The following is a 17,674-nucleotide window of genomic DNA, read 5'->3' as shown; positions in this document are numbered from 1 at the left end:
TTGTCTGGTGAGACCGGGGCCCGTGCTTATCTCGGATGTTTCAGGATTCCAAAGGTGTCCTCTGTCACCTTATCTTGAAAGTTTAGCTTTAATCTAAGGATTGCCGTCAGCAGCGGTGGGTACATTCGATTTTCGTCTTCGTACTGACAGGAAGTAGCGTGGCTTGGCAAGCTTCCTCCATTGTTTGATTTTAGCAGATGGTTCCATCCACCAGTCACAGCGACTCTTTCGGGCTGGCGTCGTTTACCTTTGGCTTACGAAAGATAACAGAGGCGCTAATCAGTCGGTGCTTTTCACGAACGGACATGACAAACGTTTTACAAAAGTCGGCCGTTGATGTTCACCAAGTTCTTTGGGTTCAGCTCACTGCACTCGAAAGCAGACGAAAGCGGAACAAGTGTTAACCCGGCCAGCTCGCAACTGTTCGCTTGCGACGCTTTCAGACTTGCGTGCTTTTGAAGCACGAACAAAACAATCTGTGAGCGCTGGACGCTTCAGTGTGCAGTGCAATTCAAGAAAAGAAAGCGAAGACGCAAGATTCAATCGTCTTACAGCTACTTATAGAGATTATGTCATTGTGTAGCGCACAGGAAGAAGAAAAGTACCCAGAATGAGCTCGGAGACGAACTCAAAATGGCCGCTTGCCGGGGAGCTCTACTAGTAGGCGGAGCTTCTGTCCCGCCCGAGGAAAATGGAACGGCGGATACCTGTCAATCGGACGCACCCCATGATTTTGGCCAACGACCACCGAGCACGCTTGCTGCTATCACAACCGCCGAGTTCAGTTCATTTACAAACACGGGTTGGCGCATTACACAGACTTAGTTTCAGGCTAGTCTTTTGTCTGCCATTCTTTCTCGCCCTAATGATTCCTTCTTCTACGAAACGGTACTGGGCGTCTAAAATCGTAGTTACGACTTCATTCCATTTTTCTTTTCTATAACGCGATTTTCTGTCCTCGCTCAAGAGTTAGGTGCTTGTCTTATATTTATATCAGTTGTTTTTGTGGTTTTCAAGTACGATTGCCTTAGCCATGTGTCCTAGCAAGCTTTTTTTTTTCGGAATTAAGCATGATAGTTTTGCCCTTCGTCGTTTTTCTTGTGCTCCGTCATTTTGTACACTGTGTCCTTCCATCCCGCAAACGAGCAGCTTGACAATTTCAGTCAGTTTTGTTTCCATGTTAGTACCCGAACGACATATTCTTTGTATAGAAACCTCAAACAAAGAACACCCAGCACTGAATTTACCAGATTTAATAACAGCCCTTTTCTACACCTTTTACTATTTCATGGCCGCCGTCACCAGCCGGACTATACACATTTCAGGGCGAAGGCCACTCCCATATTCCTCCAATAATTCCGGTCCTGGGCTAGCTGCATCTACTTGACCCCGTTAACCTCATTTACCCACTTGACTTTCTGCCGCCTCCTGCTACGCTTACCTTCCCGTAAAATCTAATTTGTTACCATAAGTGACTACCAGTTATCCTCTCTACGCTCTACATGTCCTGCCCACGTCCATTTCTTCTTCTCAATTTACACTAGAATGTTATTAAATCAAGTTATATCTCGCACTTTGTACGCTCCCTATCTCTTAACGTTACACCTACCATTTTCCGTTTCATAGCTGTCATATATAACATAGGGGTACACATGTGCTATATATTTTCCACTGCATATGGGTACACATAAGTGAGTTCACCGACCTCATCCCGCCGGCGTGGCGCAGTGGTTACGGCGCTCGGCTACCGTTCCCCAGGATGCGGGATCGGATCCCTGCCTCGGTCGCCGCTTTTCGGTGGGGGCGAAACGGAATGGTGTCTGTGTGCTGTGCGATGCCAGTGCACGTTGAAGAACCCCAGGTGGTCTAAACTGCTGAAGGCCTCCACTACGGCATCTCTCATAGCCTGAGTCGCTTTCGAAGATTAAACTCCTCAAGCCAATTGTCATCTTCTATTTTTAAGAGACATGCCATGGTGTGAAATGCCCACAAAAAGCTTTATTAGGAAGTGCCATACTTTGCTCAGAAGCACATGTCGTGGTCTCAAGTGTCGATGCATCAGACTTTACTAACAAACGAGTTCCTGGTCGCCTTCGTTTACTCCCTAACCAACGAAACTTGCAAATTCAGCGGCCACTTCCTTCATGTTAGATACAGGACTGCTTTCCACATCCCTGGTGACGAGCAAAGCACGGAGTACCTTCACTTAATTTTTCCTTTGCCAGTTTATCCCGACTGTAAGCAACGCACTTAAAGCCTTTGTAAAACATGTAGATCCCAAGGGGTCTGCTTCTGAGCCATATGTTGATTTAGCGTTATTGGAGGTTTTAACTACCGGAGAGGGTAGGTCAAATATTCTTTTTACCATCAAAACATTTCGAACACACCTTCTCGGCTCTACACTTTTAACAAAGACTGTATAACACATTAAAATAGCTCCGCGTGCACTGAAACTTCAGCCAAAGAACAAACTCCTCAACGCGCTTTCAATTTAGAATGTCTGTCTTTATTAGCAAATCCGTCCCGTTCTCAGAGCAGACTAAAGCCCTAGTAAAGTAGCTTGTACTCTGGACCAGTATTAGGCAGAGAGTTTCCAGATCCTCTGACGTATAGATTATATTTAAATGTTTACGTGATTTTACTGAATATGACTTATTATGCTTGCATTACAAGCTATATGTGCGTGCTGTTTTTCCTGCAAACATAGCTACTGCAGCGTAACACTCAAGAAATAACACCCTTGCTAAAGACAATTATTGAGCGGAAGTTTTGTTCCGTTAGTCATGTAAGGCAGGAGGGGTATATTCGAAATTTCACTAAGAGTTCCGCAAGTCGCACTAGTCTCATGCATTATTGTTACTGTCATTTCAAACTATTGGAAATGAAAATAAAAGCATTCAGCTATTTAAATAAAACACACACTTGTGTTTTTGTCTACTCATGTACTGAATTCCGAACCTTTCACTTGTTTTAGGAGTAACTAATCAACTGTCACATAGCGCTTTGCTTGAATTATAGTTCTTGCTAGTTTTTTTCCTAAAATCTGTGTAATGCCCTTTTTCATCTTTTTTTTTTCACGACCGTTTATAAGTTGAGTTATATCTATGATGAACAACAGCACAACAAATACGCTTCTATCTTGCTCACCACTTGCAAGAAATTTAATGCTTTACCTATTTCTCCCGCAAACATTAGCGGTTCAGCATTTTAAAAATGATTTTATGGTGCTATGCTTCTAATCACTGAACCTGCTGTTCTTTTTTTTTCAGAAGCGTCATGAGGTCTGTAGTTTTTTGGCCACTGCTCTTCACTGCTGTAGTCGCCCCTCTGGCAGTGAGAGCCGGAAAGCCCGGAACCCTGGGTCGTGTTCGACCCACTGGACTCGCCGGCCGCCGCTTCGCGCTGCTGGGTCCGGATGGGGTAGTCTACTCAGGCTCTCCAGACGACCTGGACGACAGCTCTTCGTCTGAGGAGAAAGGTAAACCGCCACCGAGCTACCCTCACCGACCAAAGCACGGCGGCGGGAAACACCCACACCACCACTCACACCATCCTGTGCCACCACAAACCAAACAACCCAGTGAGAGCCAAGAAACGCATGACAAATACCCCGACGTTCCCCTGGCCGGAGAGCCTGTTCCCCAGCCTCCGGCACCAGGAGATTACCCCGACACACCGCAAAGTTACCATCCTCCAGTGAAGCCACTGCTTTCAGCTGGGTATCCTGACGTGGCACAGGATAATATTCCTTTAGTAGAAAAACCACCGCATTCTAGTAAGTATCCTGATGTGGCCAAGGGCGACGGTCTTCCATTTGACAAACCATTACTCTCTGGAAAGTATCCTGATGGGCCCCAGGGCGGTGTTACACCAGTAGAGAAACCACCCTACCCAGAAAAGTATCCTCTACAGCCTATGATTTCACCTTCGCCACAAAAGCTACCTGAAAGAATCCCAGGATATGGTTCGCCACAAGGCACGCCTCCTCTTCACAAGAAAAACCCAGATTCCCCTTATAAGAATACCCCGGGATACGCTTTTGGCGATAATCCTCTGCCAGGGAACCCCCTTGTCGATCTAAATGACAATCCTCTCCCTGAGGCAACTGAAAACAAGCCCGCGGTGGTACCTCCTCCAACCAGTGGCAAGTACCCCACAAAAGATCCTGTCCCTACGAATGAAGAACTGCCACCCAAAGAAGCTATTCCTGGAGAGAAAGCGGTGGAAGTGAATCCGATTCCGTTGCCAGAGGGACCACAGAATGTTCCAGCCCCTCCCGTTGGTCAAGTGCCGCAGGAGTATCCTGTCCAACCTCCCCAGAACTTGCCGCCAAGCTTTGCCGGTGGTCCTGTGGCATCTCCGGGCATTCCTTCGATACAGACCCCTCCAGGGTGTCCCGTGTGTCAGTGCAACTGCCCACAATTGCCCTATGGTGGAGGATTTGCAGGTTTTTCTAATCCCGGCTATCCTGGTTATGGAGGTGGCTTCGGAGGTTTCCCCAACGGCTTTTCTCCGGGCTTTCCTGCTTATCCTGGTGGGGAATATTCGCAGAATGGTCAACAAAATCCTTCAGGCTACCCCCCTCCAGGTCCACAGAACCCAGGTTATCCCCCCGAAGGAAACACGCAAGTTCCTCGGAATCCAGGTTATCCAAACCAAGGAACTCCCCAGAATCCTGGTCTGCCGCAGGAACCTCAGGGCTACCCGGGCTTTCAACAGGGACCCTCCAACTATCCTCCAGGAGGAGCTACTCCTCCCAACAATGGACCGAGCTTTGCACAGGGACCTCCAGTCTTTCCCCAGGGGCCCAACTACGAGAAGCCAGGCGTGCCGCCTCAGCCACCAGGCATCCCGCAGGAGCCTAACCTTCCTCCACAAAGTAGACCTTCTGAGCCAGGACTGGATGCTAACCCGAATGGAACACCCGTACCTTTAGGCGGCTCCGGCCTGAGTCCAGCAGAGAAACCGAGTGGAAAGAGCCAGGAAGAGAAGCCGTCGCTTGATGAGAAGGTGCCCTCCGAGTCACAGAACGTTCCTGAGGTTGTCTTGCCACCCAACGAGAACTACCAACAATGCACTGGCTCTTCGTGCCCCCACGTAAGCCTCGCATTTGTCAGACGGATCATAATAGCTTCAACCACGTCATTGTGCTTGTAAATATCGCCTTTTAATGGTATCCTTGCGCCATCAGAGCGGGAGTTTCATCAAATGTTTTCCTAAAAAACCATACTAGTGGTATTCTAACGCGAACTTTCGAGTCAAACCACGTGAATGACATCTAAGGTATCCGAGTTTAGGTGTGTAAGTTATAATATGAATGGTAAACTGCGACGTAATTTGCGGCAGATACGTTAAATCATCCCAGTATGTCATCACGGTGTTGTATTCTAATATATTCAGCAAGATTCATTTCTTTATGTGAGGCGTCTCAATATAGCAGTGTTCAAAATTAAAACTATGTCAGCCTACAACATATTACTCGGTGTTAAACCAAGTTAATCATTTAACGTTTACAAAAGTTTAGTTTCGGGACTAAGTGTAAGAAATACGCGGGCGCGATATATGTACAGCCTCGTCCACTTGCAGCTATAGCACGATCACTGCTTTCAAAGTGCCATTATGTCCACTCCGGCCACGTAATAAAGCTAAATGGCAGACCATGCTAAGCACCATCTCCGGGTCCCTTTCTGCTTGCATCGATTTGCTTTGATAAGCGCGTGCATCGAACGCAATGTTGATTGGAATGTAGTGACAGTGTTATAAATAGAAGAGGATGACCCTGTACATGATAATATATGATTGTTTACTTAAATAAATTCAATTAGTTTTCAATTTGTGATGACCGCCCCAAGTTTTATTGAGAATTATAAGAGTGTGAACATATTAGGTGAGCCCAGTTTTAAAATCATCTGAAGCAGCAAGCAGATCAATTAAGGGAAATGAGGGTGCTCGTTATAATACATGAAGGAAAGAAGCCAACAGTCGGCGAGGCCAAGGAATGCGTTTGAGGATGGTACTTTATGTTTTTTTTTATGTTTACTTGGATAACCACAGAAATTATTAATGCAATCTGTTTAGGGGAAAGAAAGATGCTTGTAGCTTACGGGGGTCTCGGTTCTGGCAGTCTTGAAGCAATAGGTAGCGTAAGAGGGTTCTAGCACAGCTTTTGCCCTCGCCCTTGATCACGTTGTACGTGACGCTGGCGGTAACAAAGGACGTTGCACGTCCGCCGCTATGGCTGAGGGTGGCACTGGTGAACACTCTCAAGGATGGGAATCATATCGACAAAAGAAACTTGAGGTACAGGCCCACGTCCAAAGTAAAATAAAGCAGTCCACCGATCGCTGGATGGCTCACATACACGATGCCTCTAGAGGCGTCGGGAAATTCTGGAACCATATAAGCTGGCTAGGGAAGAAGAATCAAAGAAAGCAGGATCGGATTCAAGATAACGAGGAAAATTGTTTAAAGGGAGACAACGCAGTGAACTACATTACATCAGTTATAGCCGAGTCATTTAAGAGCGACGATAGGGTAATCTCCGCAAATCAGGAAGCAACACAAGGTAGCAGAATACAAAGCAGCTTAGAACTGACCAATCTCAACTGGAAAAGGGCAGAAAAATATATTCCTAAAATCACATCTACAGGAATAGATGGAATTCCGATCAAGCGGATTAATGCACTCGGTCCAAAAAGTAAGGAAACGTTGTTAAAAGCTCTGGAAACGGTCATAACGAATAAGCAAATTCCGCACAGCTGGCGGCAGAGTAAAATTAATTTGATTTATAAAGGGAAAGGAGAAAGGATGGACATAAAATCCTGCAGGCCGATTACCATAACATCTGTAATGTACAGGTTAGCCATGCAGGCGGTGAAATTAAAGGTGCAAGCATGGGTTGAAAGTAACAATATACTCGGAGAACTTCAGAACGGCTTTAGAAATGGTAGGCGCTTAGATGATTGCCTGTTCGTGCTTACCCAATGCATCGAAATATCTAGAGTGGAAAAAAGACCTTTGTATTTGGCCTTCCTGGACATAAACGGGGCGTACGACAACGTAAGCAGGGAACTCCTGTGGAACATATTAAAAGAAGAAGGTATCGGTTATGAGATAATAGAGTTCCTACAGGAAATATACCGGGATAACAAAGTAGAAATTACGTGGGAAGGGATAAGAAGTACGGAGGATGTCAAAGTATGCAAAGGATTAAGACTAGGCTGTCCTCTATCACCGGTGCTGTTCATGCTTTATATGATAAACCTGGAACGGAGGACACAAGACAGTAACTTAGGTTTTAACCTGTCATATAGATTAGGTGGAAAGGCGGTAGAGCAGCGCCTCCCCGGTTTGATGTATGCAGACGATATTGTGCTGCTAGCTGAGAGTCTGGAAGTATTGCAAACTCTTGTTAAGTATTGCGGAGACGAAGGGGACGCTATTGGCTTCAGTTTCAGCGCAGTTAAGTCGGGTCTGATGGTTTTCAACGGCTCAACGTCTTAAAATACAAGGCCGTGAAATACCTAGAGTAGCAGAATATAAATATTTTGGGGTATGGGTAAACGAAGGATGCATACATTGGAAAGCATGAGCAACCACTTAAGGCCAAAGGGCGAAGGAATGCCGGGATAATGAGGCATAAGGCATTGTGGGGATACAATAGGTATGAGGTTTTGAGGAGTATTTGGAAATTAATAATGGTGCCCGGACTTACTTTCGGAAATGCGGTTTTGTGCCTAAAGCAGAGGTACAGTCGACATTAGAAATAAATCAGAGATCGGTTGGACGATTTGCACTAGGTGCCCAGGGCAAAACTACAAATGAGGCGGTACAGGGAGATATGGGCGGGGCATCTTTTGAAGTACGGGAAACTCAGAGTAAAATATTATATGAGGAACGCCTGAGGAAATTGGACAGTAACAGATGGGCAGCTAAAGTATTTAAATACCTGTACTTAAAAAGCGTGGATTCACAATGGAAGAAAAGAACTAGGAAACTAACTAGTAAGTATGCTAGTCACAAGGACGGAGAAATAAAGAGCATTAAGCAACAGGTGAAAAACAGAAGGTAAAAATTGGATACATTCGATGGAAAAGAAACAGAGTGTGGAATTATACCGTAAGTGGAAAATGCAGATCAGGAAGGAAGATTTCTTTGATATCTCAAGAGGCAGTGCCCTACTTTTCGAAGCTAGATCAGAGTGCCTTAGAACACGCAGCTACAAAAAGAAATTTAACAATTGAGATGACACATGTGCTGTATGTGGAAACTCCAGTGAAACAATTGACCATATTATACGCGAATGTAATGGTATACATCCGGAAGTTGATGCAGGCGCAGTAACTGTTCCTGAAGCTCTGGGATTTAGAGATAACAGTGGCCGGGTGTATAAACCGGCGGTGGAAACTAGCAAAAAACGACTGTAAGATTGGTGGCTGAAAAGCAGAGAAGTGACATAATGTTAGTAATGTAGGAACAAAAATTTAATAAATAGAATGATGGTTTAGTTAACCATTCTAAATCAATAATTAAGATATATGGAGAAAAATGAGCATGATAGCTACTGCTATCACCCCGTTTCAAAGGGGGCGCTCCTATATTCCATCCATCTAAGGTTCGTATATAGACAACATTAGTACCTAAGAAAGTAGCAGGGGGAACAGCGGCCGATTTATCTCAGTTCGAAGAGCACCGGACGCGATATTCGGAGGCCGTGGGTTCGGTTCCCACCATCGGCACTTTGTTTTTTCTTCTACTTTGTGTTAAATTATCCTTCCCCTAAACAGATTGCATTACTAATTTCTGTGATTATCCAAGTAAACATTAAAAAAAAAGACATAAAGTACCATCCTCAACGCTTTCTTGGCCTCGCCGACTGTTGGCTTTTTTCTTGAAAAAGCAATGTGGTTCGAAATATTAAATGCTACAAATACGCAATTCAACGTACGTTGAGTTGACTTTCTCGTATTACACACTTTAAAATTGTGTCGTTGAGCATCGCATCGGCCCGCAAATCCGAGATATATTTCTGCGTCTTAAAATCTACCCTGTCAGACTCCATTTTTGATAACAAGTTCGTGCAACATCATACAGGTAGGCAGATTTTTATGATTTAGCAACGCGGATAAGAGAAGTCAACAAGCTTTCAAATGCGTGTCTGACGTTCATTATGTTACAATGCTCCAGACGTGTGATATATATCGGAAACTTATATCGGAAAGTACGCTAACCTTCGACGATCACGGTCTTTTGCTTTCCAATTAATTCTTGCCCTCTAAAATAAAATAAAAGAAATGTTTATTAGCTAATTGTTGTCGATTTTCATCTATCGTCGGTGAGGTCCATCACGTATGTAATATCGCATTATCCTAATGAACCCCACCGACGTATATCTCATAGTTTCCAAATTAAAATAACCTTAAATAAATAAAATTAAAATATTTTTCTGAACATCTCTAGTTGACCCTGTAGAAAATGCATTACAAACGTTTTGATTGCTCCAAACTGATTTAACATTACTAGTGAGTTAACGGGTGCGAAGTAAAGTAGATGGGCATCGGAACGATATCGTTTATGGCAAACTCAGAAAACTTGCGACTCTAAAATGTATTCCCGAGATGGCACCAAAGATCTGTGTGTGTGTGTGTCTTCATAAAAAAAGATCAGTTGCGAGACAGCCTTGTGTGTCCACTTGCCTTAGTCCTGTGCACGCCTTTAATTCGCTCGAGCGCCCAGTTTGCGCTGGCCTAACTACTGCGTTTGGCTTTTGTAGCGAAATGGAGTGCCATTCACAGTTCACGATTTCTTGTAGAACAAGTTTTTTACCAGAGCAACACGGGGAACAAGGCTGAATTAAAGCTGAAGCGACCGAGGAGCGCTACAGTGACTTTCTCAAAATCTGAAGCGAGCGACTTTTCTCCTAAATTCTCCGAGAGCATGGGCGTTTACCTAAATGCGTCAGTAAAAAGAAATGCACCCGTGGTTCTAATTTCATTCCTACTAATTATTTCGGAGAATGATCATTATTGGAATAAATGAGAAAAAAAAGGAGATTTACGAAACGCGAGATATTTCAGCCTCGAATATTCTCTCTTCATGCAGAAAACAGTCCCGCACACATTCGGTGCCGCTGCCGCTAATTAAAGAACTCTCGGTTATCCTAAACTGGTTCGTATAAGTGGGTGACTTTCCTCAGGTGAAGATACGACAGGACGTGCACAGGAAATTCGCCAACCTTTGACGGTGAATCATTGAACATTAGAGGCGACTGGGTGCCGAGAGTCTTTTAGCCTCCTCGCTGGAATTCACTTATTCATAACGTAATTTTAGTCGTCGCGACAACGTTACTCGGAGAAAAACAAAACAAATTCACAAAAAATCAAATGTATAAATGAAAAACAACTGTAGGCGTTTATCCTTCGCGGTTGGAGGGCACAAGGTGCAATCGTTTGGGAAGAATGCCAAGTGAATATAAAAGTAATATAGCGACTTAGATGATGCTATAAAGTATGTTTGGCAACATATTGCATAAACAGCGCCAGTGACAGCTCTCCTATTGCGCTGTTAGTGAGGTTATTCTAACCGGAGTTACTTCGTAGAAAAAAATGACGACTGAGGGTAGTATCGTACGCGGAAGAGTTTGAAGGTAGTGATACATTTGTGACCATGCATTTTTGGGGAACCTTGGCAAGCATGCGTTTTCTCTAATGCTTCCCAGATTCTCAAAGGTGGGCCGACCAGCAACAATTACCCAGACCTGGAGTCTCACCCGCCCGCTCCTCAAGACATCGACTGTCCCTGTCGCCACAAAGAGGTACCCCGGTCGCCACCGCCCATGTGCATCGGGCCAGACTGCCTGCCCAGAGATCCGGTGATCGCGCAACCATCTGAGGAGAAGTCGCCGGAAGTCGCTTCGCACCTGGACTCTCCCTTGATCCTCGAGAAGCCGGCATACCCGGAAGTGATCCCAGAGAAGCCGCAAGGTGACTACAGCCATGTGTCAAGCTGCGCGTTACTGGAACGCCGGGAGCGCGAGATGTGACGTGTTTGGCAAACAGCTTAGCACGAGCATCATCATCATCAACAGCCTGACTACGCCAACTGCAGAATTGAGGCCTCTCCCAGGAAACTCCGATTAAACCAGTCCTGCGATCCGCCCACTTTACTATCTGCTGCCCGCTGCTACGCTGACCAAGGGTTCTCCTGCCCTCGCATTGCATGCGCTGCGTCATATCGTTTGCTTTGTCCCTCCTTAGCTCACTTACTGCTCGCTCAACCATTTTGTTTTCCACCCCATCCTCGAATTTCGTGCGCTGACATAACAATCAATAACTTCCCCGAAGAATGTTTCTAGAAGTTCTGGCACAAGTTTCCTCATCCATGTAAAATAAAAAAGTAAACGCGAGGAAAAAGAACCTCTTGAGTGGCAAGCGCCCGCCCCTCTTATAGGTTCCTCATATACAACACGAATGGCGGCTTCTGCACACATGGAAGAAGCCTCACAAACAAATAAACAGACAAGCAAGAAAGAAAAAAATTGTGATGCCCTAGAAATTCATTAATGCTTGAACTTGTATGGAAACTTTCCGCAGTAGATAATACCGGAGGATTTGCACCCAAGGCACTCGTGAGCCTGCATGATCACTGAAGGTGCAGTGCAAAGGACGCAATGTTTCCGGAATCAGTAGTGACTTACTTCGGGGGTAAAGAAAGGTCAAGGGTTGAACATTATTTTATTACAGAACACGGACGGATAGAAAGACACAGACACACATTGCGCTGAACTGACAGTAGAAGTCTTATTCATGAAGCATATCGTTTTATACATGGCGAGCGATGAAAGTCAACAGCCAGTTCTGTCAGATGTCCTAAAATGTTACCCTCTTCCTTCCAAAAAAGCGCTTTCTTTCGCTTCAAGTATTTGGGAAATTCCACTCACGCATGTTTCTTTGCCATCGTCTATGTTTACTACCTCATTAATTTCTTTTCGGCCTATTACTTGCGTTTTTTGGAAGCACGGTTAAGACTTGCAGTCCTGACAATGGTCGACGAGATTCCCTTTTGCATTTAAAAAGCGTCCCGTTTGACAAACGTATGTCTTTCCGCATGCACCGCAGGATTCCGCTAACATACGTTTGTCAAACGGCACTCTGTGATAGGATCCGTGAGCACAGGAATGACGCAAAAGGGAATCTGGTCGAGCATTATCAGGACGGAAGTAATAGGCCGAAACCGACACCAAATAGCAACATAAATTATTGAGGCAGTAAACACAGCAGATGATAAATAAATCCCTCATACATTTTGGAAGGGAGAGGGTGAACTGGCTGCCGACTTTTTATTGGCCGCTATGTATAAAAAGATATGCTTCATGAATCTGCTGTGAGTTCACCGCAATGTGTCTTTCTATCTATCAGTACGGGAAAAAAGCGCATTTGTCTCGTGCAGTTCTTTCGTCCTTATCTTTGTGTGCGCTTTCAAGTTTCCCTACGTTACTAAAGCGATAAAACTGCTACATCGTTGAACGGTAAGAGTTTGGACTGAGCAATCATTTTATTTACTAATCTACTCCGAAAATATTGTGATACAGACATTAACAGTGAACATACGACACTGCTTAAAATCATAAGTTTAATGATGCAATCTTCATCAGCAACATCGTGAAAGTGTACCAGATAATGTTCGTTCATATTGAACAACCCTGCTGCTTGATCTCTCTCGCACAAACGCTATTGTCATATGTCTCGTGTGCCACTTATTGCGTGCTATAGTTGTGCCGTGCAGAGTGGAGAAGTGAGAAAAAGGCTGTAGCACTCAAGAATCTTGTGAACTGTTTTCGGCCGAAGACCCCCTTCCCGTGTCATACAAGCGGAACACAAGTGAATGCGGTCGGGTTTGGAAAATGCGAAGCCCCGCTCGCAGCAGCTCGATGAGCGCTACTCGGGGTCAGTTTTATTTAGGAGCAGCCATAAGAGAAAGTAGACGTCATTGCGGCAGTGCGATTTGAACGTTGCAAGGCAGGCGCCAATAAAAACCGTTTTGTTTTCCTTCTCTGATGGGCCTGATGTTATTTGAATTGGCTACCGTTGTATAAATTACTAAACATTACCAATATGAAAAAAGACTGGCTATTTGATTTATGTTTTTTTCATTCGCATCATTACACTCCACCAAAGCAGCCTCCAGTCGTTATAGGCTCAACTTTAGGGGAAAAAAAAAACACCACTTGGCAGACGGCAGCATATATCTCAAGAGGATTTCGCTGTGTTGCCTTCGATGCTCGTGTTTGTGTTGGAGTGAGCCGTTTCTCGATTACATAATCTCTTGTCTGATACGCTCTTTTCCAATGCGCCAGCTCCAGCCATCGACATCCCAGTGGTTCCAGGCGGCTACCCTCCCGTCGTGAGCAAGCCGCCCGTGGTAATCGACGGCCCCGTTTATCCTGTGGACATACTCGTTCCAGAGAAGCCCGTCGCACAACAAGGGCCGCCTGTGGACGTTCCACCGGTGGTGACTAGTGGTGTCAGTTATGGCCCCGTAGACGTGCCCCAGCATCCTACAGGCCCTGTGGGTCCTGACGGTCCCGAACCGCTTGTACCTGCGGCGCCCGAAGGGGGATACCCCATCTCCACGCCCGTGTTGCCTCAGCCACCAAAGCAGCCTCCAGTAGTGGGCTACCCTGTCGGGGGACCCGAACAGCCGCTGGGAGTCCCGTACCCTCCTGCGTCTGGAAATGGGCCTGGATTCACGCCGTCCTCGTGGCAGTTCGCTCAATGCGGTCTGCCTCCCAAGCGACCAGCCTCCTTGCGCGGAACCTTCCCGTGGCAGGTGAGGCCGCACATTGTGTGGCAGACATTTTGTTGACGTCTCATAATAGCCAGCCCGTAGCCATAATACAGGAGTGGAAATTTGACCAAGTACTGATCCATGCTATTAAAGAAAGCCAAAATCGAAACAACGCATCACACTCTTGTACGCGATGGATCAGTAAAGAACGCATCGTTAGTGTAATTCTTAGGGCCACTACTACAACGCTTTAAGGCTCGAGATACGAACTGATTTTAAATATTATTCAAATACAACATGCCTCCTTTTGTGCGTCCTTTTCTGCAACAATTCCTAGCAGTGCAGATGGCGGGGACACAAAAGGTAACAGCTCTGAAAAGAAAAAATACAATTCTCTTATTGATAACTGCAATGACGCCAAGACTCATTTTGCGCGCTAGGGAATGCACATTTGCCTAGTGAACCAGCCCAACGGCACGAGGGAGGCAATTAACGAACACAGCGCTTTCCTCCCTTGCCGTTGCGCTGGTTGACTAAGTAGATATGTCATACTTTATGATGTATGGGAAAATAGTTTAGAACCAAAGAAAAAGCGCCATTGCAACCGTCCGGTGTAGTCATCTATCTAATAGTCCAACGAGATAAAGATCCGTGGAGTTTCTTCTCTTTGTGATGTAACATTTGTTATGTATGCATTAACGGCGGGCTTTTGATGGCACCATCCTGGTGCAATTTTATGATGATCCATAACTACGACCTTCCTTTGGTGTCCGAAGATGCCTTTTCGTTCCTGTGCTTGTTTCGGCTGTGTTCGAGGGAGCGCCAAATGAAAGGATCGAACGCTTCGTGAATCGCCTGCTTGGGTACACAACCGAAGTTCACTGGCGTTCAAGCCTTGTCCCACTCGGTGCTTTAATGGTCGCTGCCTAGGTTTAATTGCAGCTCTAGGCCTTATATGTTCCTTGAAAGTGATGCTGGAAATACACAGCAGATTAGATGAAATAATTGAGGCAAGAAGGCTAGAGAAAGCTAAGGGTGGAAGGAACATATTGAGGGAAATAGGTATACAACCGAAGGAATACTGGGACACGACAGAGGAAATGAGAGTGGAGGTCCGGAAATGGATCCGTTACCAAAGAACATGCGTCCTGAATATAGTAAGCAAAGACGAGAGAAAAGGGCAGAAACACAGACACGGAGATTTGAGGCAGAAAATTCTGGTAGAATTGCACATGCAGATGCTGCGCACTGCGGCAAAGGAAAAATGAATGCAGTCGTACTGAATGGCAAGCGAGAAATGGTTACAGCCGTTTCTATAAAAACAAAATCGATACAGACAGCGCAAGAGGCTGCAATAGCACTAGCTCTTACTCAGGCCGAGGCAAAATACATAGTAAGTGAGAGCAAAAGCGCAATCGGGAGTTACACCGCAGGAGTCATAGCGACGACCACGGGTAGGATCCTTGATCAAAAGCCAATAGAAAGAGACGTCACCCTTGTTTGGACGCCAGCCCACGCAGGCGTGCCCAGAAACGGCGCACAAACTAACCCGAGATCTCACACACCGGGCTGGGGGAGTGCCACCGAAGCAAGGCAAACAAGAGGACCTGATTAACTATAGCGAAAAAATACCGCACGACAGACTGAGCAGGAGGGTCCTACCACCACCAGATCCCACGTTAGGCAAAAAGGAAGCAATAGCATGAAGAAAGCCAAACAAATACATGCCCGAACCCAGTTCTAGTCAACCATATATGGCCGGAAATACGATCAGACCTATGCTCATTATGTAAGGAAAGGGGATCACTAGATCACATAATATGGGAATGTGCCAAGTCCCCAGGCAGGACTAAAATATAACTACAGACAACTGGGAGATCTTTCTGCGAAGCTCAGATCCAAGAGCCCAAAGAGAAATTGCTCGACTGGCCGAAGATGCCGCCGGGGTCTAAGAGCTACCAACCTGCAACTAGGACGACGAAGAGCGGGATAGTCACTCTGTTGGAAAGATAAAAGTTCTCTCTCTCTTTCTCTGATTGGTGCTCATAATTGGTTTACAGGAATGAAAGGCGCAGTCACTCGCGGTCTCCCGCCACTATCATCCTCACGGTAGACAAGGAGAATTGCGCTTGGCTGTTGATGCAAGGGATCAAGGTTCGATTCTCGGTGGAGACAGGATTTAGGTTCAACTATCTTCCTCATGGTAGATTAGGAGAATTAAGACGTACGTGGTGGCACGATACCGAGCGTCGGGGCCAACGACGCTATCAGGTGATGAAAACACAGTCTGGCAGTATCCCGCGGAATCTCTCGAGGCTGGATGGACAGGGTCATGGCCGCGAGTATGAGCCATTAAAGCATTTTGCCTTGATAAACAATGGCGTCAGTTCATCCCCGTCCGTGAGTCGCCGGTGTGATACCTGGCCTTCTTCTTCGCAGGCCACCCTGGCGAAGAAGGTGGGCAGCTCCAAGCGCTACTTCTGCGCCGCCACTTTGGTCTCGCCCAAGCACGTACTGGTCCCGGCTCATTGCGTCGCAAAGCTGGCGTAAGTGGAACACCCACAACGCACCCCGGTTGTCGTCTGTACAGCGGACAAGCATTAAACCCGTACAATTTATATCGTCACGGGCCGAACAAGTTTTCATTAATAAGCTTCGTGCTAACGCTGTCTACACTTCTCCACAAATGGCTAACACCGCATTTCCCGCTGTCGCTAGTGCCGATTAGCAAGACCGCAGCCAACCTATTTCATCTAGTGTGGCACTGCTCCTTCTTTGGTCGGGCAGGGACGGTTACCGAACATGGCACTTTCAATCAGCTTCTTTCTCTGCCTTCAAAGCATATTAGGGATGATCTTGCCGCCTATGGTAGTGGCGATACGAGCATCCTGATTAGCGGATTTCTCTGAACTTTACCGCGGCATGTAGCCTTCGAGTTGAACCTCACGCATCCCCTAACTACGACCTCAGGCCTTCCTCTAGCAGTAAAAGTTTCTTCAATCATTCATATTTGTCACATGACCACCTAGGCGACTTAAGAAATTCCTCGTGTAATCGGGATTCAATTGTGTAACGTAAATAAATACACGAGGTCGATGGCGAAGAAAAGAATTTACTGGAACCGAAAGGCCAGAGAGTAGAAAAAAAAATCAGAACGAGCAAACGGAATTGTTTCAGTGGTTCTCATTGCAACTCCGATGAGCTCGAAAGTGCATGAACGTTGTTTCCGCCAGACAGTGCGCGATGATATTAACTGCGAAGTGGCATAAAACATTGCTGCAAAGATGGCCACATTTTTCAACTATGCGGCCATTCTATAGCTACAGGGCCCAATCAAATTCATTACTTTAGTTTGGCTTGTGGGGTTGAACGTCTCAGAGCTATGAGAGATGCCTTAAAAGAGGGCTTCGGAAACCTCGATAACTTGCACACGGGCGCTTTTCGCCTCTATCCCTCCTTTATCATTCGCCTCCTGTTTATTATTCCTGCTTTTAATTAATTGCTTGCTGCCTACTGCTACCATATTAAACCTCGTTTAAGGGACATTTAAAAAGATTTGTAAATGGAGGAGTCCCAGTGAGCCAAGTTATTTCTTTTAATGATTTTGCTACATTGCTCGAAACGTGTGGCGCTTTCTCGCAGCACTCGCGAAAAATAAGGATGAAGAGCTTTTCTCGAAGTAACTATAGGCCACATAAAGTGGGCATAGTTTCGTAATTTGGCCACATGCAGGATTTCGCACCAATATGATGGTGGTTGGAGCTATTGGTTCATTTAATTGGAACGCAACAGCCTTGTAACCGTTGTAGGACTCCAGCGCGTGGCTTCTGTGAGCGTCGCTAGTGAGGAAAAACTATCGGTAATAAAACTACCGATGGTGAAAAAACTA

General features: G+C 45.8%; 1 protein-coding gene across 1 annotated transcript in view; it reads left to right on the top strand.

Moving 5' to 3' along the window:
• LOC146187998 (uncharacterized) overlaps positions 1 to 17,674 on the top strand; it is an 86,005-nt gene that overhangs the window by 30,815 nt on the left and 37,516 nt on the right. Inside the window, exons 2-5 of the mRNA XM_084603583.1 lie at positions 3,270 to 5,097; positions 10,718 to 10,982; positions 13,355 to 13,827; positions 16,225 to 16,331. Coding sequence (XP_084459709.1) covers positions 3,277 to 5,097; positions 10,718 to 10,982; positions 13,355 to 13,827; positions 16,225 to 16,331 — 2,666 coding nt within the window. The 5' untranslated portion in view covers positions 3,270 to 3,276. The remainder of the gene's footprint in view (positions 1 to 3,269; positions 5,098 to 10,717; positions 10,983 to 13,354; positions 13,828 to 16,224; positions 16,332 to 17,674) is intronic.

The sequence above is a fragment of the Amblyomma maculatum genome, chromosome 5 (genome assembly GCF_055883805.1).
Source record: "Amblyomma maculatum isolate TAMU_Amacu chromosome 5, ASM5588380v1, whole genome shotgun sequence".
NCBI classification, from domain to species: Eukaryota; Metazoa; Arthropoda; class Arachnida; order Ixodida; family Ixodidae; genus Amblyomma; species Amblyomma maculatum.
The sequence above is the reverse complement of the archived record's forward strand: the minus strand, read 5'-3'. Positions and strand labels throughout refer to the sequence as shown.